General features: G+C 56.2%; 1 protein-coding gene across 3 annotated transcripts in view; it reads right to left on the bottom strand.

The window, feature by feature from the left end:
* Window positions 1-27,546, bottom strand: part of NRXN2 (neurexin 2) — a 121,353-nt gene that overhangs the window by 1,957 nt on the left and 91,850 nt on the right. For 2 of the 3 annotated variants that reach the window (XM_006901479.1, XM_006901481.1), the window contains 4 exons: window positions 25,746-25,917; window positions 22,177-22,266; window positions 18,314-18,639; window positions 15,302-15,380 (listed from right to left, as the gene is read on the bottom strand). In XM_006901479.1, coding sequence (XP_006901541.1) covers window positions 15,302-15,380; window positions 18,314-18,639; window positions 22,177-22,266; window positions 25,746-25,917 — 667 coding nt within the window. The remainder of the gene's footprint in view (window positions 1-15,301; window positions 15,381-18,313; window positions 18,640-22,176; window positions 22,267-25,745; window positions 25,918-27,546) is intronic. The other variant, XM_006901480.1, reaches the window with a different exon arrangement.

Below are 27,546 nucleotides of genomic sequence, written 5' to 3'. Positions count from 1 at the left end.
ACAGCCTCACACACCCAAATCGGTTCCAATTGGCCTTGGCGGAGACTAGAGCGGGCCGCGCCCGCCCGCCAGCCGGCCGGAGCCCCGGAGCCCCGCGCTTTACGCGGGCCGCGGCTCGGATGCCCTGGGCACCCCACGCACGGGCTCTGTGGCTCTCTGGGTTTTGTTTTTAGTTTTGGTCTTTGTCTTAAGAAACCAAAAGGAACAGAAAAGGAAATCGAAAAGAAAAGAGAAGAAAGGAAAAAAAAAAAACCAACCAAAAAACTCTACTGATTTTAAAGTTTTAAAAACAGATACAACAGCAGCATTTAAACAAACCTAACAATGATATCTTTTAGGGTGTTTTTTTTTTCTAAGTAGTTCTCTTTTTTTTCTTTTTGTTTTAAAAAAGAAGATAGCATACCACGGAATTCAGGCAACTTACATCAACAAATAGGCCGTGTGATTTTAGCATGAAGAAAAAAATTACAAACAGAGCTGTGTAAGCGGGTTCTCCCGGAAAAAATAAGAAAAAAAACAACTTTTCCGTACAACGTTTTCTATCTGTTCGGTATCTCCCTCCCTCGCTCTTCTCTCCCTGGCCACCTTGCTCTGACCTCTCTCCTCCCTCATCGTACCCTCTCCCCCTCACTAGGACCACAGATGAAGTCTGCAGCTGCAGGCTTAGGATGAAGCCCTGTTAGGCCCCTCGGTGTCGGCACGTGGGGAGGAAGGGGCAGTGGGAAGGTGGGATGGGAAGTGAGTACATGATGGGCAATCATGTAGGGCTGCTGTGAAGAGGGGGCTGGGGAAGGGGCTCTGAAGGCTGTTAGCAGACCCTGGGGAGAAACTAAAGGTGTGAGGTTAGAAAGGAGACCCATTGGAGGAAGTCCTGTCCCACAGGACTCAAGCAGGTGTGTGGGAGAAGCCTGGTAGACCAGGGAGGTAGGAAGGGACAGGAGGGGATGAGGGTTCTGGGCTAAGACACACAACTCCTAAGCTAACCCTTAACTCCCCAAACTTTCTGTTTCTTCACCCTCCACCTCTGACCCCCACTGGAATCCCCCCACCCCCACCCCAGAACCCCCATGGGCCGCCAAGACCTGGCCAGGGCTTGACTGCCTCTGGCCCTCTTATTATTGTTAAAACAATAATAAAACAACAGAAAGAAGAAGAAAGCAAAAAAAGAAAAGAAAATACATACACAGCCATCTGGGAGGGATGCACTTGCTACTACTGGGCCCAGGGGAACTAGCGGGTAGGGACTTGCTGGGGGAGGTCTCACTCTTTCTAGGTCTAATAACTGGGGTCCCCTGGGCAGAGACTGCAATTTCTATCAACCCTGAAAGGAAAGAACTACAACTCCCATTAGCCTCCAGAGGGGCATGAACCACAATTCCCATCAGACCCTAAGGCAACAGCTCCCATCGGCTCCTGGGCCCAGTAGAAAGCACAGTACTGCATAGCAGATCACTACCCTGGAGCAAGTGGCAGGTTGGAGGACTCTGTCTATAGCAGGACGTCTCTGCACCTGGAGGCTTCCTTGCTAGCTCTCTCCCCTGTTCAGCCCAAGTCCATCCACACTCAAGTGTGGCACTCTAGTCTACAAAGGTTCTGGTCTTCCCAGATCACATCCACAAGATGCAACCCCACCACTGCACTGCAGCCAGGCCAGCCACCTCTAGCCAATCATTTTGTTGCATCTGGCCCCCACCATAAGCCCTCATCTGCACAGCTGTTGCAGACCACACATGCCTTGGCCTCCAGAAACCATCCTTGGCCGCACCGGTCACCAAACCTGCAGCTTCAAGAAACCCCGGCTGCTCTTCCCACCAGGCTCCCCTCCCTGGAACAGGGTTCAGATTTGAAGCCCCTGAGCCCCACCACAGTGTAAACAGCTAAGAGCAGAGTTGTGTTCGGAAGCTGGGGCTGCCCAGCCTCTGCTGTTTACAAACAAATGCAGGCAGTGACTCCCTCAGGTCACAGGTGTCAAGTCAGGCTGGGTGAGCGAGTGGACTGACCAAGCCTTCCTTCAGCTCCCAGAGGCCAGGGAAAGGATGGTCTCAGGTGGAGCCCAGGAGAGCCCACCTCCCAGAACCTACTAGATCTGAGGCCCAGACCATGGCGCTGAGTTCCCATGTGACTCCAGCAGGCTTCTTTCACCTGGACCCTACCCTCCTCATCCCTGTCTGTAAAGTCAGAGGGGTGGGTCCTGGTGCTGGGCCAATTCCAGCTGCCATAGACCCTCTAGCTAAAAGGCAGACGATTCTCCCAGCCTCCACTGAATCTCAAACAAGCAAAAGGCAGCCCAGCCCCTCTCCGCCCCCGCCCCTCCCGGCAAACTCAGCCACCGGCTCCCAGGAAGACAGGCTGGCAGGTACCCAGTTAGTGGCACCCTGGGCCCAGTCAACAGGTTCTCTGATCATATGGACCCTTAGTACATCTGAGATCCTCCTGCTGGCCAACTTGCCTTTCTGCTAGAATACCTTCCCCTGACGCCTGCATATCTCATTTATCCTTGGGAGGCAGGCCCAGCACCTTCTCTCCCAGACAGATGCAAAGATGGTACCCCTGCCTGAGAGCCCTGACCATTCAGCCCTAGTCTGTGTTGGAAGTGAAGGGCTTGGGTTCCCTGGTGGCAGCCTGTTTCCCTGGCCCAGAGGCAGAACCTTCACCCAGTGCTTCCTCTGGGCCAAGCCAGACATCTGGGGAGTGGGTGAAAGGAAGCACCCCGGAGCAGCCCCTCTGGGTCCTCACATCAGAGTTCTGAGCGTGGCTTCTGCCCCCTTTCAGCTGCAGGCTTGCCGTGGTCCACCCAACGAGAGCTTGCTTCACACGGCCAGCTCCCACGACAGCCACCTCCAACTTCAGACTGGGCTTCAATTGCTCTGGAACCACTGGGGCAAGGTCTGTACTGGGTGGTCTTAGGGCCTCTGACGTTGCGTGTTCTAACCTATGGGGAGCTAACTGGTCTTCCTGGGGCAAAGACAAGCTCTGACCCCCTTGCCCACTTAGCTTGGTTAAATTGCTAGGACTCCAGGCCCTGTACCACACAAAAGCCCTGCCCAAGTGATCCACAGCCCAGGCCCTAGTGCACTATCTCTAAAACATGGGGACACACAGGCTCCCAGCTCCCCCTGGGCAGCCTCCCCCAAGCCCAGAGCCCTCCAGGGCTGGTCATAGGGCTGGCAAGGATCCAGGGGCCTCTCTCCCTCTCCTTTGCCTGCCCCTGTCTCTGCTGGGGCTCTCTGAGCCCTTCTCTGTCCAAGGCTTTGGCCACGATCTTCTGGGGGTGTCCTCACACCTTTGGGACTTGTCTGGTGTCCCCACTTTATGTCTTTGCACATCCTCTCCCCACACTATCTTCTCCTTAGAACCACATTCCTGGACCCAGTCGAGAGAAAGTGTCACCAGGAGGCCCCATCAGCCTGTCAGGTGAACAAGTCACTCATGGCGTGGCTTGCCAGGACTTCCCAGGTCAGGAAACAGCAGGACTCCTCACTGTGAAAGGTCCATGGGGGCCTCCACGGGCTGGCCCTCCCGCGTGGCTCTCCACGTAAAGCTGTGCGTATGACTTGAGGCTCTGCTTGAAGCTTGGGGTCCAGCTCCCCATTAATGGTGCGCCCTGGGATGGAGTGCTTCCAGGAGCCATCAGAGCCCAAAGACCCTGGGGCAACCTGTGTTCTCCCCCACTTCAGGCAGCATTTAGAAAATATTCCCAGAAGCACACTTCTCACAGGTGCACACACCCCTGAGGCCCCTAAAACAGCTGGGTTCATGGCTTAGCACCAGCCACTCCTGCACATCGCTCTTCCCAGCTCCCTTTCCTCTGGGGGCTGCTCAGAAAGCCTCTGACTCCAAATTCACCCAAGAACCTCAATCCTGCCCACACAAGCTGTGCGTCTCCCAAAAGGGGTCCAGAAATGAAGCTGGAAGTGCCTAAGGTATCCAGCAGCCCTGCCCAGGTCATGCAAGGCCTTCTGTAAGGCAGCCCCTGGAGTGGGCAGGGCCCTCGGGGTGTACACACAGCAAACAGCAACTGTAGCCTGACTCTAACTGAAGCAAGGCCTTTCTTTCCTCCTTCTGGTGGACATCGGTCTGCACCAGGTCCAGCTGCACTGCCTGGCTAGCAGAATCCTCACGTGAGCAGAGAACCAACCAACCAGACAACTGGATGCAGAAGCCTGAAGGACGGTGCCCACCATGAAATGCCAGCACAGTGAGAGCAAATGCTAGGATGGTCTTAAGGTCTGAGGCGAGATATTTTGCCTGTGTGCATGTGGGCACATCCACGTACAGTCAGATGAACACCCCTCCAAGGTTCTGTTTCCCTGGGAATGTCCCTCTAAACACTTGGGTACATACATGTATGTGCTTCAGTGGATCTGAGCACACACCCTGTACCCACATATGCTGGTTTATGTGCACACATGTGAATTACATGAATCTGTCATAAGACCATGTGAGCACAGCACCATGAGCACAGTTTACTTCTATGTGTTGTTGTCGTTATGTGCTATCGAGTCACTTGCGATTCACAGCAACCCTGTGTCCAAGAGCTCTAAATGCTGTTCTATCCTGTGCCAACCTAGCCATCTCAAACGCACCTATTCCCACCGCTCCAGTCACAGAATCGATCCATCTCACCAAAGGTCTTCCTCTCCTTTGCTTCCCCTCCACTCTGCCAAACATGATGTCCCTGTCCAAGGACCAGTCCCTCCTTGCAACATGCCCAAAATATGTCAGACGAAGCTTCAGAATCCTTGACTCCAGGGAACACTCTGGCTTCACCCTCTCCAGGACAAACCTGTTTGTTCTCCTAGCAGTCCACGGTATATTCAACACTCTTCTCCAGCACCACAGCTCAAAGGCATCAATCCTCTATCAGCCCTATTCACTGTCCAACTCTGTGCACCAAACACATCTATCTCCTCCCTTTCCTAGGAAGTTAGACAACATTTCCCAGCATCCTTTGCAATTAGAGATGGCCAGGTGGCTGAGTTGTGACATCACTAGTAAAAACCAAACCAAACCAAACCCATTGCCTTTGGAATGCCTGGAACTCCTAATGACCTATAGGATTTCCAAGGCTGTAAATCTTTACAAAGGCAGACTGCCACTTCTCTCATGGAGCAGTTGGTGGGTTCAAACCACCAATCTTTCTGTTATTAGCCAAGCATTTTAACCACTATACAAGCAGGACTCCTGACACCTACTACTGGTCCATAAAAGCCTCTTGTGTGCAAGGCTTCATGTCTTCCTCTTTTGAAGAAACCTTGGAAACCACTTGTTGAAAATAGAGGAGCTACAAGAGGGAAGGAGCCTGGGCTCTTAAAGCACCAGGCACCTTCAAATCAGGAACACCGCATGCAACAAAGTTCTTTGAATTAACCAACAACTCAGGGGATCATTTGTTACAGAAATAGGTGTTGGCTTAACTAATCAGACACTGATACCAACTACAAGGCCCTGAGGCAGTCAGTCACAGAGCAAGCAAGCAAGGGCTGTGGATGAAGGAGCTGGGAAGATAGACCATGTAATGTAAGGCAGTATGAAGTCATCTTAGTAAAAAAGGCAGATTAGCTGCTAATTGAGACAAAGTAACTATGGAAGGTGGCAGAAGAGTGGGATGACTCTGCTGGCTTTTACTTGTTCTTCTAACAACATGTTGCAAAAAAAAAAAAAAAAAAAAAAAAGAGAAGCTTGGGGGTGGGGGAAGAAATAGCTGGTTTGCAAACAAAACCTGAAGGTAATGGAGGGAGTCCAATAACAAGTTCATAGTGTTGCTAGCTTCCTTCAAATCCTAAAAGGTAACAGATGACTGAAAAGACTTTGAGGGGAAACAGTCCTAAGACACCTCCCATTTGCCTGAGGGACTTGGCCTGGCTGCAGTCATACGTCTGGCCTTCTTTCCCATTGTTCCAAATACCTATGAGAATACCAAAAACCACACCAGCTCCCCTCCAGTCAGCCCTGGCTCAGAGACTCCCAATATGTCAGAGAGGAATCATGCTTGGTAAAAGGCCAGATTTTCTTTAAAGATGCTTCTGGGTGGATTAGAAACGCCAACCTTTCTGTTTCCAGCCAAGTGCTTTTAGTTGTTCCCACCACCCAGGACCTGCATCCTCAAGAATGCCGTCAACTTGGCCCTGAATCAGGGAGGCTTCACACACAGCCGACAGACGTGCTGCCCGGCCCTGCACCATCCCCATGTCCAGCTGCAGGTCTGACCGTTGGGAGCTGTGAGGTCTCCATTAGGTGAGTCTTCAGGAGATTGGCGTGCTTTCCTTCCTAGTCTGGAGGCTGCAGTGAAACCTCTTCAGTTCCCCAACAACACTCAGGGCTGCCCTGAAAGGTGTAGCTGTGTATGAGCCGCACCAGCCGGAAATCAAAACACAGAGCTACTCCTGACCTCAAGAATTTAATAAAAAAATCCTCAAGCCTCTGCCGTCCAGTTGGGATAGAGCGGTTCTGCCCCACCGGGTTTCCAAGGTTACAATCTTTAAGGAGGCAGACTGTCATAGTTTTCCTGCAGAACAGCTCACAGGTTCAAACTGCAAATCTTTCGGGTTGGTGCCTGGAGCTTTAATAGCTGCACCACCAGGGCACCTTCCTCACTTGTTGCCATATGCCATGGAGTCCGAACCGCCTCACAGCCCACCCTTCAGAGGGTTTTCAGAGGCAGTTAATCACACGGGAGGAGACTGCCTGTTTTTTTCTCCTGAGCAAGGTGGTAGATTTGAACTGCATGCCTTTTAGGATCACAGAGCAGCTTCTTACCACTAGGCCACTGGAAGTCACTCAGGACAGCAAAGAGAGAAATCAAGTTTCCTGTCATTGAGTGAATTCTAACTCAGAGGCTCTCAGAGGACACAGTCAAACTACCCGATCAGGTCTCCAAGGGTGCAAACATGTATGAAAGCAGAAGGCCAAATCTCTCTCTTTTGAACCAGCTGCTGAGCTCAAACTGCTCACCTTTTGGTCAGAAGCCCAGCACTTAGCCGATTCTACCACCAGGGTTCCACCCCTCAAGTATAAAACTCACTGCCCTTAAGTCAATGCTGACACACAGTGACTCCTTAAGAACACCTCAAATTCATTGCCATCAAATCAGAACTAATGTAGAGCTGACCCTTCAGCTCATTTCCTGAGGCTGTAAAGTGCAAAGGATATTGCCCACCTTTCTCCCCAGGAGCCGCCAGGAGATTCAAACTTCCAGAGAGGTGCGGCACATGGATGCAGGGCCCAACTGGCTACACACTGCACCACCAGAGCCCCGCAAGAAGCGGAAAACACACAGCTCACAGCCACCGAGTCGGGATCAACTCACAGCTGATCCTCCAGTGGGTTTTCAGATGCTGGAAATCACAGAGGGGGAGACTACCTATCTTTTTCTCATGGAGCAGGTCAGGGATTCGAACCACCTACTTTTGTGTTGGCAGAGAAAATCCTTACTCACAAGTTCATCTGAACTTGAAAGAGAGCCAAGAAGTAGAGAAACAAGAAAATGAATCTAGGCCTCAAAGGCCTGAGAACAAATACTGGAGAGAACTCTGAAGTGTGCTTTTTCAACTGTTTGACCCCAAAACCGCCTTCGTGCTCCTCAGATTTCTGAACAGGAAGGAGGCTGCCAAGGTTGCGGGGCCTCCCTAGAGATCACTTCTCACCTTTTTTAGGGGGGCCACAGAGAAGATCTACCCAGTGGGAAGGACCTGAAGACGACAGAGCAAGGGCCAGACAAAAGACAGCGTGGCTGTCAGGTGTCATCAAACCAACGTCTACTCATAGTGACCCCACGCAGGAGGGCACAGCTGTCACAATGGGTTTTCTTGGCTGCAATCTTTGCACACCGTGGGCATGATGTCAGGAGGGACCAACCCTTAGAAACAGACATCAGGCTGAGAAAAGTGGAGTCTGCAAGAGAGGAAGACCCTTAACAAGATGGCTTGGCCCGGTGCCTACAACAATGCATGGCAGAGATGGGGAGAATGGCACGGGCTAGGGCGAGGTCCCAACTTGTTCACATGGTCACTACGAGATGTAGTGGACTCAACGGCCACTCACGACAATCTTCACCTGTAATCATGAGGCCTTTCTCCCACAGAGCTGCCGAACTCGGCCACTGAACCGGTGCCAACTCTCCATGAGATTTCCAAAGCTCTAAATCGGTCTCCCTCGGAGCCTCTGACGGGCGCCCAGCCTTCGGGACACCGCAGCACAGCACACCATGGATGGACACCGCAGCAACTTCCTAAGAGTTGCTGTGTGGATTCAAACCACCCACCTCAGTTAACGGCTTAGCAAGGGGTCCCAGATAAAGGAGAAAAAGTGTGAAGAAACATGCCCCCACCAGGCAGAGGCCTCCCTGCTGAGAACACCTGCTTCTCCCACCCTTGAGTGGGAGGTTACGTCCCACCACGGCGGTCTCTGCAGCCCTCCCTCTGCTGTGCTGGGGATGAGGGCAGTGAGGGAAGTTAGCATTTCAGCTCCATCCACCACGCAGCTTCCAGTTGGCCACACGTGGTGGCTTGCACGCTGGGAAGCGATGACATCAGTATCTCAAGTGCCAGCAGGTTCACCCACGTGGGTAGTTTTCAGTGGAGGGTCCAGACACCGCAGAACAAGGAAGGAGATCTGTGGATCGCCTTCCTAACCGGCCAATGCAGGGCTGGCGAAGAGCAGCGGAACGCTGATACAGGGCCAGCTGATGGGCCCTCAGTGGGAAGGCGCTCCGAGCAAGAGGGAAGAGCTGCCTCCTGGAAGCAGAGTCGACCTCAGGGCGTGGATTCAGCAGTTTATGGGACATTTATCTGCCGATGTGGCACAGCCCAAAGTGAGGAGAAAGAACAGCAAACATCCATTAATAATCTCAGAGATCGGAATGTGGACACGGGCTGTGGCAATGGGCTTGAGCGCAGGAGCAAACGTGAGGGCGGGACCAGGCGATGCCCATTCTGTCGCACGCAGGGTCACTACGAGTGGGAGACGACTGGAAGGTACCTAACAAGACCACCACCCACGTCACACACAGGTCCCCCAGACCAGCAGAGTGAGCCCCATCTCCCAGACAGCCTCAGCTCTGAAAGACTTAATGGGGGAGGAGAAGCATACAGACAGACAGCTGCAGACAATCTGCTCACTAGTCACCCGTCGGCTTCTGCTTCCTCCTGGGAGCCAAACAGGCATGTTCCTACCCCCTCACTGTCTGAGCCACATTGGCCGCAGGACTCACCTCTGGCCGGTAAAGCTGGGCACGATGGTCTCAAGTGTCCCTCCCAGGCCCGGCCCAGATGCTGGCCCCTCGGTGACCCTCCCTGTGCCTACCCCTCCCCCCCCCAGCTTAGGAAGCCACAGGTGGAAGATGAAGGTGCAGGCACCCACTGAAGGAGTCACTGCCCACCAGGGACACCTCTCTGCAGGGCCAGGTTATGTAACAAGCGGGGTCAGCCTGTGCCTGCCTTGCTCACGGACATCACGTGGAAAGCAATAAATTACATGTGCTAAAACAAAAACACTGAGGAGACAGTTCACCTCCTGTAACTCACGTCACCACAGCACACTTGTGCCCTGAGGACTCAAGCGTGCCTCTGAGCAAGTGTGTCTCCCTGGTGTTTGGAATATGGGCCTCTGGGGGGCCTGTTTGTGTAGAGGGGGGTCTGTCTCAGGTGGCGTGCGTGCACTAGGGCCTGCCAGGAGGATGCTTCATGCATCTGTGCACACCTGTGAGTGGAGTACAGGGTGGGGTGTCCCCAGGGTCTGCACAGTTGCACTGAAACACAGGCAAGCAACATGCTGGATCTGAATAAGGATGTATCTGTCCTGCACAAGGGAGCTCCGGTAGCCTAGCGGGTAAGGAGTTGTACTGTCAACTCAAAGACAAGTGGTTTGAATACACCAGCTTCTCAGCAAGAGAAGGATGGATAATCTCCTCCTGTGCGATTTACAGCCTCTGAAAAACCTTGGGAGAGTCAGGATTGCGTCTGTACCGACTTGAGGGCACTTAACGTGCCTGGACAGGTCTGAATGTGAGTGGCCCATCTGGGGCTGAATCCCTCTGTCCAGCTACAGGGGTGCCTCCGAGCACTGAGATGAGAGCACCAGTGAGGTCCCCAGTGTGTGTCCCTGACCAGACTCTGTGGGCCTGAGTGTGTGTATGTGCACACACATCTCTCCAGATCTAGGGACACACAGCTACACTGTGATGGGTGTATGATGTATGATGAGTGTATGAGTGTGTATGTGTTCACACCTCTATGGATCTGAAGACACAAAGCTTCATTGGCAGGGGAACTGATGTGTATGTGTATGTGTGTGTGTCCACAAGTACCTGCACTTCCATGGGCCTGAGCACACGTGAGTCTGCACCAAGGTCTCTGCAGGTCGGCACATGCATAAGCACACACCCCACAGGACTGTGTCCGTGAAGCCTCAAGGGTTGAAGCACGCGCATGTGTCGGCACCGAGTGTGCGTGAGCAGGAGGCTTTGAACACGTGCCTCCGGGGGGTCTCCCCCACAGTGATGGGGGGGCATAGGGCAGGAAGCAGGACAAGTGGACACGTGGGGTCCCTGACACACACAGCTTGCCTCTGAGGATGCGCATGCTTTCATGTGTGGTATCAGTGCACACGTGTACCTGTGTGCACACGGACATGCCCTAGGGAAACACACACCCACGATGGTCCAACAGTACGTCCCTCTGAGGGACATGTGCAATCCGGACATGCGGGCACAGACCACAGGTCTGAGCACAAGTGTGTGCGGAGGTGGGGCTGTGACACACGCACACCCGTAGGCCTGGCATGGGGTGGGGGTGCGTGCTCTGGGCCGAAGCACATATGTGCACACACCTGATATGAACACAGGTACATGTGTCTATGAGCCTGAGGTACGTATGGGGTTCCATGGACACATGCACAAAAACCACATTACACACTGACCGTGTGGCTCTGAGCCGAGCGTGGACATACGCAGTCTGCACACACGTCCTGTGTGCCTGCAGCCTGTGCTTCTGCAGGTGCGTGTGCCATGGGACACTGTCTCACCTCACTGTGTCAAGGTGCCTCCAGGGACCATGCACAGGTGCCACCCTGGCCAATGTCAACGTGCATGCCCTCATGAGGTTGGGCACACACGGAGGTGGGAACCTCTGTGGACCCGGGCAGGTGAAGCACCTGTGCAACAGAGGGCACAGGTGGACATCCTGGGAGCTTCAAGCACCAGCTCCCAGCTGCCTGTACTGCGGTGCCTTGTACTGCATGTTGCTATGATGCCGGAAGCCAGGCCACCAACTTCACACACCAGCAGCCAAACAGGAGGCAGGGCTCTCAGTGGGCCTTCCAAACCAAGACAGACCAGGAGGGAAGGCCGGGTGGCCTGTTTCCAAAAATGAGCCAGGGAGCTAAAATGAACTCGCTTGCTCTTGACCATCATAAGGTGGGGACAACTGCTGGAGGAGGTCGCGGTGTTTGGTGAGGCGAGGGCAAGAGGGGCCTTCAGTGAGGTGGGTTGGCTGACGAGGCCACCAAGGACCCGTGAGGATGGCACCACTGCATGCTGTCACCACAGTCCGGTCTCCCGCTCCATCTACGGAAGCAAACGCTGTAGGACTCCAGGTCCGCAGACATGGAATGCCTCCGTGAGGCTGGGCGTGTGCACGTGTCTGCGCTTCTGTGGTCCCAACAGGTGTGCACCTGTGGGTATGGGAGTGTAGAAGCTGAGGACACACACGTGTCTTTAAGTCTAAGTGTGAAGACGCTGGTCTGGGCATGAAAGCACATGCTCCAAGTGTGGACACATCTGTGCCTGCAGAATGGGGCATGTGGGCTGGCAGGCGGGTGGGGGGTGTGAGTGTGTGAGAGAGCTAGTGTGTGAGCTGGCAGTCAGAGTGTGTGTGTGTGTGTGCGTGACAGAGAGCTAGTGTGTGAGCTGGCAGAGGTGTGTATGTATGTGAGAGAAAGAGAGCTAGTGTGTGAGCTTGCAGAGAGTTTGTGTGTGTGTGACAGAGAGCTAGTGTGTGAGCTGGCAGGGGTGTGCGTGTGTAAGAGAGAGAGCTAGTGTGTGAGCCTGCAGTCAGAGAGAGAGAGAGAGTGTGTGTGTGTGTGTGTGTGTGAGAGAGAGAGCTAGTGTGTGAGCTTGCAGTCAGTGTGTGTGCGTGTGTGTGTGTGTGACAGAGCTAGTGTGTGAGCTTGCAGTCAGAGTGTGTGTGTGTGTGACAGAGAGCTAGTGTGTGAGCTGGCGGGGGGGTGTGTGTGTGTGTAAGAGAGAGAGCTAGTGTGTGAGCCTGCAGTCAGAGAGAGAGAGAGTGTGTGTGTGTGTGTGTGAGAGAGAGAGAGAGGAGAGAGAGCTAGTGTGTGAGCTTGCAGTCAGAGTGTGTGTGTGTGTGACAGAGCTATTGTGTGAGCTGGCAGGCGTGTGTGTGTGTGAGAGAGAGAGAGAGCGTGTGTGTGCCCCTGTGGAACTAGGCATATGAGCTTGCAGGCGGGGGTGTGTGTGTGTGTGAGCGTGTGTGTGTCCCTGTGGTACTGGGCATGTGAGCTAAAAGGCAGGGTGGGTGTGCACACGCATGAAGACTGGGGGTTTGCAGGCGGAGGTGTCTGTGTGCATGTGTCAGCATGTGTGTGTGCCCCTGTGGAACTGGGTATGTGAGCTGAAAGGTGTGTGTGTGTGTGTGTGTGTGTGTGTGTGTGTGTGTGTGTGTGAGAGAGAGAGAGAGAGAGAGAGAGAGACTGCAGGGACAATACGACATGCCACTGTGACATGAACCTGTGGAAACTCCATGTGTTTCGGGGGTTGAAACCTCAGATGCCCACAGCGGCCAGGCAGGTAACTCAAGGTGTAGGCCAGGCTGGCTAAGACACCAGCTAGGACAGTCGCCAACCCTATGATGCATGGCCCCTGCCCACACTCACATTCAGGAGAATGGCACACTATGTCCACTGAGCAATAGTCTCTGGGATTGCCAAGCTCAGGGAAAGCAGTTCTGACAGACAGACTCACCCAGTTTGAGGACTGGGGATCCGGTGGGGAGTGGGCTGGGAATCCAAGGGGAGGGGAAAGGGTGAAAAGGTGAGCAGGGCAGCCCCACACCTGAACCGAGGGACAGGATTTGCAGTGGAGACAGTACAAACACCCTGGGGTCACCACCTCGAGCACAGCCTCTCAAGCAAGCCCAGCTGCTTCCATCTCCCGTGCTGACCTTGGCCTTCGGGGATGCCTGGAGTCCTGGTCACTGAGTATAGGAGAAGGCACAGCTGGGGACGTGGTCTGTGGGTCTAGACCCACCTGGGGACGAGACTTCTCTTCCTTTGTCTGGTCTACCCTCAGGACTGTAAGACTCCAAGTTTTGAGATTTTAGGGGGCTGAGAGTGCATGTGTGGTGCAGGCCTCAAGAGGGTGGTCCTCTGTGGGTAACCTTTGGGCTCAGCATGCACCCTAGCCCCCTGTAAGCCGGTGCTGGGTTGACCCAGGCTCTCCCTCTGCCCCTCACTGTGCTGGCCCTTTCTCAGGAGGATCTGCTGGTGTTCAGTGACCTCAGAATGTGCCTGGTGGTCCACTCAGCTCCTTGTCACTCTTCTTAATGAACTGCAGGAGCTCAGAGGCCCTTGGTGTCACGCCCAGGCTCTGACAAGGCTCGGGGCTCAGTGACAGTGTGCCTCTGGTGTGCCCAGTGGGGGCTGCACGTCTCTGAGGGCAGCCAGCTAGCCTGAGGGGTCAGGGAGACCAAGGGCGTGTGTGATGGTCAACACAGTGCTCTGCTCATGACCCACATAGTCCTTTGCCCTCAACTCCACTCCAAGACTCCCAGGGGTCATCTGCCACAGTCCTTTCCAGAGGGGCTGGCGAGAGATGGGTGCTGTGTCCACTTACAGGAGCCCCGTGAAGTGATTAAAGCTTGGAGGGGCCATGGGGTTGACAGGACGCTCTGTGTCACCAATTCCTCGAACCACCAGTATTAACAGTGGGGTCTGAGCTGTGGGCTCTGAGCCAGGACTGATGTGGAGGGGTCCTCAGTCCCCAGAGGCCTCAGCAGAGCCCCTACAGGGGAGGCAGCGTTTACAGAAGGCACAGATCTTGTTCAAGGGAAGCGGTCCCCACTCTGCAGCTTGCAGCTCCCCCAAATCACACTGGTCCAAGAACAGCTCCGGCCAATGAAGGACAGAACAGTTGGGCCCAGTCCCTGGGTCTAGGGGACCATGTGAGACCCTGTTCTCTTCTCATCCCCACTCCCATATGCAGCCGCACCCTCCACTGGATGTGTCTTCTGAGGCTGCCAGGCTCCCGATCCCTGCACCCTACCCCTCGGCAAGGCCAGATTCACAGCTTTATCCAGGCCACACGGCCCACCTCACTGACACCACCTCACAACTCTGCCAGGCACTGGCCCAAGGCCCCCAGTCCACTCACTGCAAGGTAATGGGGAACCGGCCCCAGAACCCCTTGAGGGATGGGAGGCCCCACCTCTCACAGGATCATGCAGTCCTCACAAGGCATCCGCTCCCTGGCTGGTCACCCAGCCACATCCAGTCCTCCCTATTCCTGCCACCAGCCTGGTACCCTGGGTCTCCAGCTTCTCTGAGCCAACACAGTCCTGCACCCACAGTGCCAGGCCCCCTCCACACTTCCCAGGCAGCAGCAGAGGGGCCCCCTAATACCAACTCTTCATCAACCTGGTATCTTTGCAACTGCACCCTGGATGGTTTATCCTGTCCCACAACCCCCCACCCCAGGAAGCCTTCCCGTCCAGAGCTGGGCACCCCTTGAGGAAGTATGAGCAATGTGGCCAGACTCAGGCACGGCCTGTCCTGGCAGAGGGTTTTGTCTGAGACCCTCTAAGACCAGCAATCTGTACACCCCCTGGGGTGGGATAAGGGGAGCTCAGCATCTAGCAGAGGCCTCCTCCACTAGTGCCAGGGAGAATGCCCACCTGGAGGCTGATGGGAGTTGTAGTTCTAGACCCAAGAGCTGATGGGAGTTGTAGTTTCTGGACCTGCCTCCCAACCCACTAAGAGAACTCTTAGAAGGCGTAGTTGCTCATCTTTCTAGGGGAAAGTCTCCCTTTCTCCTCCCAGAATCCCTCGGCTGTCACCCCCAGGACCTACGCTATGGACCTCACTACCTCTGGGGGCTGGGCACTGAGAGGCCAGAGCTGCCTGGCCAGTGAGCATCTGAGGGTCTGGGGCCACACTTTAGGAAGGGAGGTGGCTACAGGGTAAGCTAAGGCCTGGCAGCAGGCCCCCTGGACATGGGCTGAGTGCAGGGACAGTCGCCCCCTCCCCTGAGTCGAGTGGGCCCCGGGGCAGGGGAGGGGGGAGAGGCGCTCACCAGTACTGGGCTCACACTCCTCCAGGTCCTCGTCGTCGCTCGGACACTCGGCCGAGGCCACCAAGAGGTCATCTGTGTTCTGGGGGTGAGAGGAAGGATGGGGAGAGGGGTCCAGGTGGGCTCAGCAGGCCCCACAGTGCCCTCTGGAGGTGGGGCGGCAGGAACAGAGTGAGGTGTTCTGGGGAATCAGACTGTTCCAGGCCCAGCTGGCCACCACTCCTGGGTGACCTTGGGCTTCTCTCCCTTCCCCCCAGCTGCCTGCAGTGGCCGCCTGGCTTCCAGGATCGATGAGACAGCTCACGTGCTGCTCTCACGTCCACTTCCGGGAAGGCTGAGGAGACTGGACGCCAGGCCTGGGGCTGCAGAGCGAGTGGGGGGGCCCAGGATGCATCAGGCAGGACGCTGGGGAGCCGGACCTCAGGGGCTTCTGGCTTCAGCTCCACCACCCATCACCCCTCCTCTCTCTCTCCCAACCCCCTTCCCAGAGCCAGAGTACCCACTGCACACAATAATTAGGGCTGCGGTTGCCATGACAACAGGAGTCGACTTTGTCAGCATTTTCTCTGCTCCTGATTGCAAAGAGAATCCCCAAGAAGAGTGAGTGTGTGTGTGTGTGTGGGGGGGTGGCATCAAGGGGGTATTGATAGGGAAGAGACTCGGAGGGAGACCCAAGTCCAGCCAGGAAGGGGTCAGCCTGTTGGGGTGGAGAGGCCTGAGCCAGGCTGAAGGACCAAAGATGGGGGAGTCTGGGGAGAGCGGGCGGGAGATTCCCAGTCTCCCTCTTCCTGTGCCCCAGCTTCTTTTCCACTCAGGGAAAGGGGGTGTGGGGACAGAGTTCGTTCCTCCATCCTCCCCCCACGACTGGGCTTCCTGTGCTTCTCCTGGGCAGCTGGGCACCAGGCCCCACCCTCCGGTCCAGCTGGGTGGGGGTGCTGCTCGTGTTCAGCTGACAGGCGGGCACGGTGGCACCCAGACCCGGGCAAGGCCCGGGAGATCCAATTCCCTGAGCGTTCCTTCCCGGCAGTGGGGCAGGTAACACAGACCTGTCCTCTCACTGTTCTCATCCAAATACCAGCAATGGTTTCAGGAAAATGAGGCACATTGTATGTTTCCGGTAAACAGCACAATCCCCTGCGTCTCCTACATGCATGCTATGGTGTGCGTGTTATCTACATGGGCGTACAATTTTTAAAAATACACTAAGGCCAGGTTCCCTCGGTAGCAGGGAGTGGCAGAGAGGAAGGGCTTTGGGCAGCTGGAGACCACCCCTCACAGAGAGTTGCTGGAATCAGGCAGGTGGTGGAGGCAAGGACATGTCCTCACGGCTATTAAGCCCTTCCCTTCTCTCATGTAGCGAGGGCAGAGGTGCCCCTAGGCCCAGAGCCTAACGCCACCAGTGGGGAGTTAGGGTTATGGGGGATCTAGGAGCACTTTGTGGGGAGGACTTGAGGGTAAAAGCAAAGCAAGAGTCCTCGCTGGGGCAAGGGTCCAGAGCAGGCACTAGGTCTCCCAGGAGGCCAGCTCCTCCCACCTCCGGGGCTGCCTCTGTGGATCAGGTCAGACAAAACGAAGGGTCCAGGCCTGTCCCGCCCAGAGCAGCCTCGGATCCCAGGTGCAGCCCCCAGTTCTCCTTGGACACTCAGATCACATGGCTCTGCCTTGACCAGAGGGCACCTGGAAGGTGGGGTGAGCCTAAGGGAAGATAAAGCCCTCTGGGGTCATACACAGGTGTCTGTGAAGGCAAAGACCTGCCAACTAGAAAAAGAGGTCCCTGGTCTCCACCAGCCCGAGAGGGGATCTCTAGCCTGGGTTCCACATCTGCCCCGTGCTCTCCCCTCTGCACCCTCCCCTCTGCCCACTGAGGCACCCTGCCCCGGCCCTCCTCTGTCCCGTGCACCTCAACACACCCTGTCCATCTCTACACCCTGCCCACTGAGGCACCCTGGATCCCTTGCATCCTGCCCTCCTCTGTCCCCTGCCCACAAGATACTCTGTCTTCCTCACTGCACTCTGCCCACCCAGGTACCCTGTCGTCCTTCACAGCTTGTACCCTTCTGTGCCCTTCCCATCCTGCACCTTGTCCCTCCTCTGCACCCTGTTCCCCTATACCGAACCCCCTCTGCACCCTGTCCTCCTCTGCACCCCCATTCCCCTCTGCACCCTGCCTCCTGCACCTTGTCCCTCCTCTGCACCCTGCCCCCATGTACCCTATTCCCTTCTGCACCTTGTCCACCCTGTACCCTGTCCTCCTCTGTATCCCCATCCCCCTCTGCACCCAACTTCCCTGCACCCCATCCCCCTCTGCACCCTGTCCACGCTGCCCCATCCTCCTCTGCACCCTGCCCCACCCTGCACCTTGTCGCCCTCTGCACTCTGCTCCCCTACACCCCATCCCCTTCTGCAACCTGTCCACCCTCACCCCATTCCCCTCTGTACCCTGTCCCCCTCTGCACTCAACCCACCACGCACCCTACTCCGTGCACCCTATCCCCCTCTGTACCCTGTCCACCCTGCACCCATCCTCCTCTGCAGCCTGTCCACCCCTGCATCTTGCTCACTGGGGCATCTCGCACACCAGGCATCCAGCCCTAATCTGCACCATGCCTCCTCCACCCTGCCCCCCTCTGTCCCCTGCACCCCCCAAGGCACACTGCACCTCCCACCCATTCTGGGGCACAGGGCATAGCCTGCATTACAGGGAAGGAGAAAGGGCTTCCAGCCTTCCTCCCTTGTAGCTGTGGTGGTCTTTCCTGATCTTGAGGCAGCAAACCCCTCACTCTTGTCCCTGACTCTGGGACAATGTCACTTGCACATCCACAGCATTTCTGATCACAGAGAGACCCTTCCTGAAAGAGGGCCTTGCCTGCCTCCTCTGGACCATCACCATGGCAACCAGGACTAGGTAAAGGCCTTCAGGATTCCAACAGGCTCCTCACTGGGAGCCACAGTGACAGTGCAGGTGGCAGTCTCACCCCCAGGCCCTGCCCAGCCCGCCAGCCCACAGGCCCTCACCTGGGTGGTGCTGTCCCTCAGCGTGGGGGAGCGGCCCCGGCGCGTGGTGGTCGTGGCCATGGTGGTGGTGGTTTCCATGATGGTGGTGGCCATGTCGGCCAGCAGGGTGGTGGCCGTGGTCTCCGCGCTGAGCAGCACGGACGGCCCCTCCCCCACCAGGCGCAAGTGGCCCTCGGTCCGCACATTAGGGTCACTCTCAGCGGCCAGTGCCAGCACCTTGAGCCCATTGTAGTAGAGGCCGGACACCTGGCCCTGGAAGGGGCGGCCCTGATCTCGGCCCCCAATCTTGATGGCAGCCTGGCTGTTGAAGATGGTCAGCTGGCGGCCTGGCGGGGTGGGAGTGGGTCAAGGGGGACAGACAGAAAGGGGACAGGCAGTGGGGGGAGATCAGAGCGAGATGGAGGAAGGAAGGGGGGGCAGCAGGAGGAAGGAGGAATTTGAGGTGGAAATCAGCAAGGAGGCGGAGAGGAGGCATCAGGAGGGAGGAAGGGGTAGACACCAGGGAAAATCCTCGTCAGCCACTACCCCCAGCCCAGGCAGGGGGACCCCAGAACAGGAGGCTCCGCAGGGCGCACATGGGCTGGGGGAAGGGAGCCCAGGGACCCCACACCCACCATGCTCATGCCTCCTCCGCCTCCCCCCCTTCTCCAGTAACATCACCACTCTTTCTTTTTCTTCCCACCTTCCCTTTTCTGACCCCTAAACATCTGCCCCCAGACAGGGAGCCCTTGAGAGCAGCAGAGGAGACAGAGACAGACAGGCAAAGAAGGGCTGTGCATGTCAGCGCCACCACCAGGGAGACAAGGCCACCACCCAGGAGGCCTGTCCTGCGTGCATGGCGGGTGGAAGCAGCAGCAAAGACCCTCCCAGCCCCACCAGCTCCAGGCTGGATCCATCCTTCTGCCCACCCCTATGGCCAGCCCAAGGCCTCCGGACCCAGCGGCCCACTCCTCCCGTCCAAGGCCTGCACGCTGGCCAGGCATGGGCCCGGGAGCCAGGGAGATGCAGAAGCACAGACGTGGAAAACGTTAAAGGGACCTGGTTTCGCTCGCTGACAGCCAAACCACACCCTCCAGCTCCAATCTGGCCCCTCAGTCAGACCTCGGAGGGCCCACCGGGTGGGCGTGGCTGCTGGTTTTGTATTTGTTGTTGTCTTTGGTTTTGTTTTGGTTTTTAATGGATCTGGGGGTCAGTTTAACCCTCTGAGTTTGTTGCTTTGGTTTGGATTTTAGAAAAGATGTTTATTATGTTTAAGTTTAGATTTAACTTTGGTTTTGGTGTTGGCTTATTTTGGGGGGAAGTGACGGGCAGAGGGACGACACCCCTGGCCCCTTCTCCCCCGACCTTGAGTGGCTTGTGCTGGGGAGTTTAGACCTGGCTTAGCCCTTGTTAGCCTCTGGTTAGTGCCTCGTTAGAGATCTGGTTAAGTTAGTGTCTGTAAGCCCCAAGTCCGAGCCGAGGACAGGCCAGCTTGTGAAACCCACGCCCCCTGCAAACACGGGCTCCCTGGGCACCTCCAGCCTTTGGACAATGACCAGCCACGGGGGCATCACCAGACCCTCCGCTCAGCCTCCAGTACCCTGACCTCCTGCCTGGGCCAGGATGCCCCCCTCCTCCTCCAAGCAGCATTGCTGGGCTGGACACGTTCACACAGCAGGTCCTGCTTTCTGAGTCCAGGCCAGACAAGGGCAGAGGAGGGCACAGCCCACATGCCCAGGCTGCAGCTCACCATCTGACAAGTGTGGGTGGGGCCAGGGAAGGCAGCCCGGTGGCACAGGAGTTAAGCACTGGCCTGGTAACCAAAACGTTAGAGGCCTACAGATGTGACAGTTTGCTCTGAGTGGTTACAGCCCTGGAAACTGTCCTGTCAGACGGTCGCTGAGTTAGAATTCAACTCAGCGGGAACAGGTAGCGGGGTGCCGGGAAGGTCGAGGACTAGGACAGACGCCGGAAATGCGGGGTCCAGAGAAGCCACTGCGTCAGGAGAACATTATGCAGTGGTCATAGGGTGTGGGAAGCGCTCCATCTCACCGTGGGACAGGCGTCTTTCTTAGGAGACTTCTCAGGGACTTTATGAAACTGATGTGCTTGTGACTGTGTGCGAACAACCAGGACACAGGACACAGGACACAGGCCCCACCCCACAAAGGCATCTACGGGAACTGTGCCCAGAAGTCACGTTTTGGAACCTGATAACTAAATTGTTCAATAAATGTCCAAGTTCAAAAACTCAATGCTCATTGCTGTAGAATCAAAACTGACTCACAGCTGGCCCTACAACAGATTTTCAGTGGCTGTAACTCGCATGGGAGGAGATCACCCTTTGGAGAAGTTGGTGTATTTGAAACAGACACCTTTGGGTTGGCAGAACAACTCCTTACCCCTAGACTATGAGAGCTCCCTCTGTATCTATTGGGCATCTAGCATGTGCCAGGAAGCGAGGATAAAACAGCCCCTCCAGGCAGGCCTGGCCCTTGTTCTCAAGCCTTAGAGAGGGGAGGCGCCTGACCAAAGCCACACGAAAAGGGGTCCCCAGCCCAATCCTTCCATTTTCTGAAAGAGGAAATAGAGGCTGAAGAGAAGAAGGTGTGCGCTCGTGGCTGGTTCCAATCGCAAGCCTGAATTCTTCCCTCTTCAAGAGTGCAGGTCCCTCTGGCCCCACCCCCAAAAAGTGGCCTGTTCAGTTTTCCTGACCCTTGGGGTCACCAGTTGTCCTGGCCTCAGCCCGGGCTGCTCCCTTGGCCTCTGATTTTGGGGAGAGAGGTGGGTCGTGAAGCCTCCTCAGACTCAGTCCCTGAAACCCCAGTCCCCACCCGCCATCAACTCCTCAAAGGGTTAAAGTTCGCCCCGCTGGAGGCAGCTGTTCAGCACAGCTGGGGGCTGCAGGTTTTCGCGATTGTCCGTTACAGTCCCTTTAACTTTTTGTCCTGTTGTGGCTTTATCATGTCTGGTTAGTCAGCACGTTTAGGCCCCGCCGGTGTGTGGGGCTGGACGTTACGGTGGGGGTTTTAGCTGGGGAAGGCCCCCGCGGACATTTAAAAGCATGGTTATCAGCTGGTTAGGTGGAGGTTTAACAGTTCTAGTCCCCCCTAGAGTTTAGCCTTAGAGGTACAGAGCTCGCCTGCCCCCAGAGGGAGCGAGAAGACCGCGGATGGCATTGCCCCTGGCCCTGGCTTCCCGTGGTGGCAAGAAGCCTTCGACCTCACCCAGCAGCAGCACCTGACCACCCTGGGCCTCGTGATAGTGACCTCTTCCTCCGGCAATCCCTGCAGGACCAGCCCTTCCTGTCTCTCTTCATTCGCCCTCAGGCTCCACTACATCTACAAGGGCTTCTGGAACCCCAGGGTCCCACAGACAGCCTCTGTGGGATGTTCTCACAGGATCTGAGCCCACTCTTTTGCTCCCTATACTACCCCGGTGTCACCCCCGCACCCCCCACTCCTCCAGCGTCCCCTAACGCCCCTGCTTCTGCAAAGCGTTCCTGCCTCCCAACGCTGCTCCTTCCCAAAACCTCCAGAATGGGCCTCAGGTAGAGGGAACCTGCCTATGACCCTGTGTCCCCTCCTGCTTGTGACCCTCTACCCCAGCAGGTCTCAGAGGAGGTCCTAGGGCCTCTGAAGCATCTTTGCCTGGTCTCAGAAGGAGAAAGGGGACACTCACTCTTCTGGGAAACCCACCTCCCAAGTCACCCCGCTAAATGGCCCAGGCCCTTGACCACAGACGGGAGGGGAGCCTTCCAGAAGGACAATGGCCCCTCACCTTGGGCGAGGTGACTGGGAAGGCCCAGATGGGGGTAGGGAGAGCTCTGCACCTTTAAGATAGTGTTTTTAAAGTTAATTAATTAATTAATTCTGGTTAATTACCTTTGTCGAGCAGCCACTCATCAACTACTCGACCAAGCCGGTAGGGGATTCTCTGTCTAGCAATCGCCAGGCGCTCGTTATCAAAGTTTCCTTGGAAAAGTTTAGAAAGACAGTAGGTTTCTCAGGCGGCGAAGTCCAAAGGAGTTAGAGAAGTCATTACTCGTCTGTCAGGGTCTCAGGGTAAGTAAGCAGCAGCATCCACAGACGGGGCACACTCACCCACAACAAGGCAAGAAAGGTTGGGGTCCCCCCTGTGGCCCTGTCCCCAGCCCAGGCTCCCCGGCCAGAAGCCAGCCCCACCCAGGGCAGGAGTCACCCAACGGAAAATCCAGGGAGGAAAAAATAAGAAAAGGAAACAGAACAAAAAGAAAAGGCAGCTGGAAGGTCAAAAGTCAGAGGTTAAGCCAGTTTATCTGGGGTCAAGGCCCCATTAGGTTCCCGTCCCCAAGCAGGGCACTGGGGCAGGGAGGGGGCATTTAGCAGGTTTAAGTTAGGGTCCAGCTGGTTACTGCGTTTAGAGGGCTGTTTAGAAGTGGGGCAGGTTAAGCGGGGTTTATGCGGCATTTAGAGGGGGGGGGTCACCCGGCACGCAATTTCACCAGTGAGGTACAAACTTCCGGCAACTTCATACCATCCACTCCCAGCTTCCCTCCCTGCCCTCTCACGACACAACCGTCCCACATCCGACCCGTCACTGCTCTAACGGGACCTCCCGCCTCACTTGCTCCTGGCACCCTTTATCTTTAAGCAACAGGACAGCTGAGGGCCTGGCCAGAGTCGACCGCTGTCCAGCAGCCCCCAGAGCCACGCCATTCCCCTCGCCTCTCCTCCCCAGGAACCTCCTTACAGATGGGCCCTCTAGTCTGGCTCTCTCCTCAGCTCCTGGCCCCTTCGGCTCTCCTTTCTGATGCCAGTCCTGGCCCCAGCCCAATGCCTTCATATCCACCTTGTCTCCTACTGTCTCCAGAGCCTGTCTCTGAGAGAACGTGTGTGTGTGTGTATGTGTGTGTGTGTGTGTGTGTCCGCATGTGTGTGAGGAAGGAGACTGTCCCAGTGTGTCCAGGAACATCTCTGTGTGTCCTCCGTGAGCCCGTGGACTAGGAATGGTGTTATTTGGCAGCCGTCGAGAAGGAAATGATTGTCCAGAAGGATGTGGACGCTGTCTCCATTTAAGCCGTTCACACACTGTCCACTCACCACTCCCATCTCCTCCACAGGGTCAGCCAACCAGGGAGCTCTGGGCCTGGGCCGCCCTGTCCACACCATCCATGGCAGGCACGCCCACATGCCCACGTGTATATGGACAACAGTCCCTTACGAGCTTTGGAGGCAATTTGGCCCCAGAGGTCTAGGATACTCACATGGCAGTAAAAAATGGACAGTCATTTATTTACTTAACATGAGTGTTGACCTTGGTCTGGGATACCATGAGGGAGGCCTGACCCCTACAATGAGGCAGCACCCCGTCAAGAGAGGGAGATTGGACTGACCAGCAGGGTTGGGTTCTCTCAGAGGGGAGCACAGGGCTGCCAAATCTAGGGGGTGGGGGACAAGGGACATGGAGAGGTGAAAGGTGGGGTCAGGCCAGGAGGCACTTGGAGAACATTTGTGTGTGTGTGTGTGTGTGTGTGTGTGTGTGTGTCTCCCCACTGGAGAAGGGCATTGTGTATATCTGCCTCATTGGCTGAAGTCTTTGTATAGAATCACTCTAGTAAATGCTCCATTTGAGCTCCTCTATTCCGCCCTCTTCTATTATCTCCTTATACTACCTCATGGAATTCCCACTGTACCCCTATAAAGTAGGTGTTACTCCCTCTCACTGATCGGAACTGAGATTCAGAAGTTTGATGGTCTCCAAGGTGACGTTAAGTCATGAATGGCAGATCCAAGACCAGATGCCTGGGGCCCTGAACGATGTCCCTGTGCCCCTCTGGTGAAGTGGTCTTTGCTCACAGCTAAGGTGGCCTGCAGGAGCCCTCAAGACCACACCTGGTGCTGGGTCAGGACCTGCCTTTGCTGGGCTCACCAGCTTTGGGTCACCCTGCTTTGTAGCTGGGGGTGTGTGTCATTCTGATAGTCTGTCAGGGGTTCCTGATCAGAGGACAGCAGGTGCAGCTGCCCTGACGAGTAAGGGACAAAGCTGTGGACCTAGTCCTGGCAGTCTGGTGCTTACAGGACAATCATATCTGCATAGTCAGTATGTCTGTGGCCGTGAGTGACCATCACATGTGACCACACACACACCCAGGGCCTTGGCATGGGCACGCTTCCCTCTGCAGGGCTGTTTGCTGGTCAGTTGGTCTAACCCTATGACTCTGTGTGTCTCAGGAAAGACATCTGACCCTGCATTAACTGGAGCCCCTCGGGTCTGCATCTCCAGGGGCTGCTGAGCTTGTGAGCTGAAGGCCTGTCCTGACATCTTAGATCAGCACAGGCAGGATGTGGACACCTGTCCCTCTCACGGCTCCTCTGCCCAGACCTCTGTGGTCAGTGTGGACAGCGTCTCTGCTCCCCACACCATCTTTCTGCCAGGATGGACCCTGAGGCTGGGACATTCGCTCTGCTTCCTGTGGGCCCTGCGACTGCAGTGTCCGTCACTGGAGCTCCGCTTCTCTGTTTCTGCAGCTCTCCCCTGCAGTGCTGCTGCCGCCCTCTTCCCTCCTCCTCCTCATCTCCTCCCTGAGCCGTCTACCCTGCTCGCCTGGCTGGGGCTGCGTGGCAGAGGCTCCTCTATCGCCCCACATCTCTCCGGGAGCTGCACGTCTCTTCTTGCGTCTTGGGGACTGACTCGTCTCCCTATCTCCTCATCTCTCCTCTGGGTTCTTCTCACTCCTCCCTGCCTCGCTCCAGACCCTGCAGAGTCCCTGCCGCCTCCTCTCTCTCCTGCCCTCACCAACCTCCCACACCTCTCTGGGCTCCTGAACGCTGGTTTGTCCTGGGCCACCGCTGCTTGCGGACCTGTGGCTGTCCACCAGGCTGCCAACCAAGTGACTGTCAATGAAGATTTGATGAGTGCATTTAACCCTGTTGCTCATTCATCATGTCCTTGACCCTCTCCACCTCCCTCCTCTCTGGTCTACTCTGCTCCATTGCTACCTTTATCACGATCTCTTATTAAGGGTCCTTGACTCGCTCTTTCTATGGCCCTTGCTTCTTTCTGTCTTTCCTTGCAAACAGTCCTGCCTCTGCCCAAACAACATTTGTATTACTTCTGGATTTTCTGAATCCTTTCCTCTGCGATATCACGTCATTCTTTCTATTTCTATCTTTCCTCCACTTCTCCTTCATTCTCAAACTGGATCCTTGCAGCCTCCTCGGTCACCGGTCACCTCCCCCTAGGATAACTAAGATCCCGACTCCAGTCTGAGGCCGCCTTAGCCACGCCCTATTTTATTTTAGCCCCGCCCCTGCTTTGGCCACGCCCCCAACGCCTCCCAACTTGGTCCCGCCCCTGCCCAGGCAACGCTCCTATCAGACGCCGCCACCGGCCACCTCCCTTCCCCTTTCCCCGCCCCCCACCCCCTCACCCCCGCCCACTGCGCACCCTCCGCAGGCCCCGCACCGCCTACCTGCCGGGTACCGCTCGTTGACCGGCCAGCTGTCCACCTGCAGCGTGGCGTTGCCGCCGCTTCGAGTGAAGCGCACCACGTGATATTTGCCGTCACTCACAATGGCATTGGGCTCGTCGATGGTGATGTCGTCCGTGCCCACGTTAAAGATCACCCCCACTGTGCCCTGGTCCTGGGGACAGGGAAGTGGAGGTCAGCTAGCAGGGGGACACAGGCATCCACTATATCAGAACTCCACCTGTGACCACTGCCCAGAGCCCAGGCGCTTCACAGTCTCACACGCTCCTTTCCTGCACGGGAGGACAGGCCGGGGGCTGAAGTCCACTCTTCAAATGCAGGGACCCGCATGCTCACAGGGGACGCCACTGAGGGTTCAAAGCCCAGGTCAGAATCCCCTCTACACACCACACCTAGTTCTTGCCTTTTGATTCATCTAGAACATTCACGAATATTCGCAGAGCACCTGCTCTATGCAGGCGCCAATGAAGCCAGGCCCCAGAGAGGGAAGCTCAGGATCAAGCTGGAGATCCACCCCAGGGAGAAATTGGCAGAGGCTTCCTCAGGGCTGGTCAACCCAGAACGACACACAGCACGCATGCACACGCACACTCACGCCTCCCACACCTGCACGAAGCAGGCCGGGGCTCCCACACTGGGCACACATGTCGTGTGTCCCTTGGCAGCTGGGAGGCTGAAGTAGGTCAGGCTCTTTGTGTGGTGGTGAACCCTCTATAGCTGTGGGGGCAGAGAGGTGAGGGGCCAGGGGCTGTGTGCATGTGGATGTGGGCACAGAAGAGAAGTGGGCAAGCCATGCTGGACCAAGGGAAAATAAGTGGTAGAAGGGACCTAGGGAGGGGCAGACAGAGGAAAGGAAGACTTGAGGCCTACAGACGGGGGTGCCCAGTGCCTGAGTGACCTCCTAGGGTGTAGATTCTGGAAGGATCCCACAAGGAGCAGTCTTCTGTGCATGTGTGGCCGCCCCGAACCCATGCCAGGAAGACCTGCCTTTGAGAACCTCTAAGATGAGGCCTGTCCTATGCAGAAGCAACACAGGTGACCTCAGGACTCATCACAGCATCCACTTCTATGAGGAAGGAGCTTAGGCTTGGAGAGGTTAAATGACACTCCCAAATCTCACTGCACCCCCATGTCTCAAAGCCCCAGATTTGAACCCCTCATGGCCTAGTTCCAAAATCAGTTCTCTATCCTTGTCACTAATCTGGGGAAACAAGACCCATCAGAACAGGGAGGTTGGTGGCCTGAGAGGCCATGAAGGCCACGCTCCCACTGTCTCCACCGAGGGGTCTGCAGGAGCCTCAGGGGGCCCCAGAACCTGAGCTTCACCCACTCCGTGCCCATGCATGTGCCAGAAGCACTCCTGAACCCTGAGTCCCCATGACAAGCCCCTCTCCCGGACCCCTCCTCCCACACAGGACAGACACACAGCTTCACACGGCACCTCTCAGTCACACAAACACGCACAGCACCCCCCAAGGTCTTCCTGAGAGACTGCCTGAGCCCTGCCTGAGAATGAGGCACCATTCAGCTGTCACCTCCTCCATCTACCATGGCTGACAGGCTCGGTGACACAAGGGAATGGGGATGGGGTGGCTCAGAGACAGAACAGAGCTGGCGGGTGGGGTATGCAGCTCCCTCAGAAACCCACAGCTACCCTTCCCTGCGGTGGGTCCTGTCGTCCGCTCCCAGGATATGGGGATGCTCTCCTCCACACCTACACTGTTGGGTGTCACAGAGGCCGTCCTCACCCACAGTGCCCCCATGTGACACGGGACGTTCTCCA

Source organism: Elephantulus edwardii, unplaced genomic scaffold (genome assembly GCF_000299155.1).
Source record: "Elephantulus edwardii isolate Elephantulus edwardi_28Jun2011 unplaced genomic scaffold, EleEdw1.0 scaffold00328, whole genome shotgun sequence".
In the NCBI taxonomy this organism is placed as follows: Eukaryota; Metazoa; Chordata; class Mammalia; order Macroscelidea; family Macroscelididae; genus Elephantulus; species Elephantulus edwardii.
This window is presented reverse-complemented; position numbering and strand designations above follow the sequence as displayed.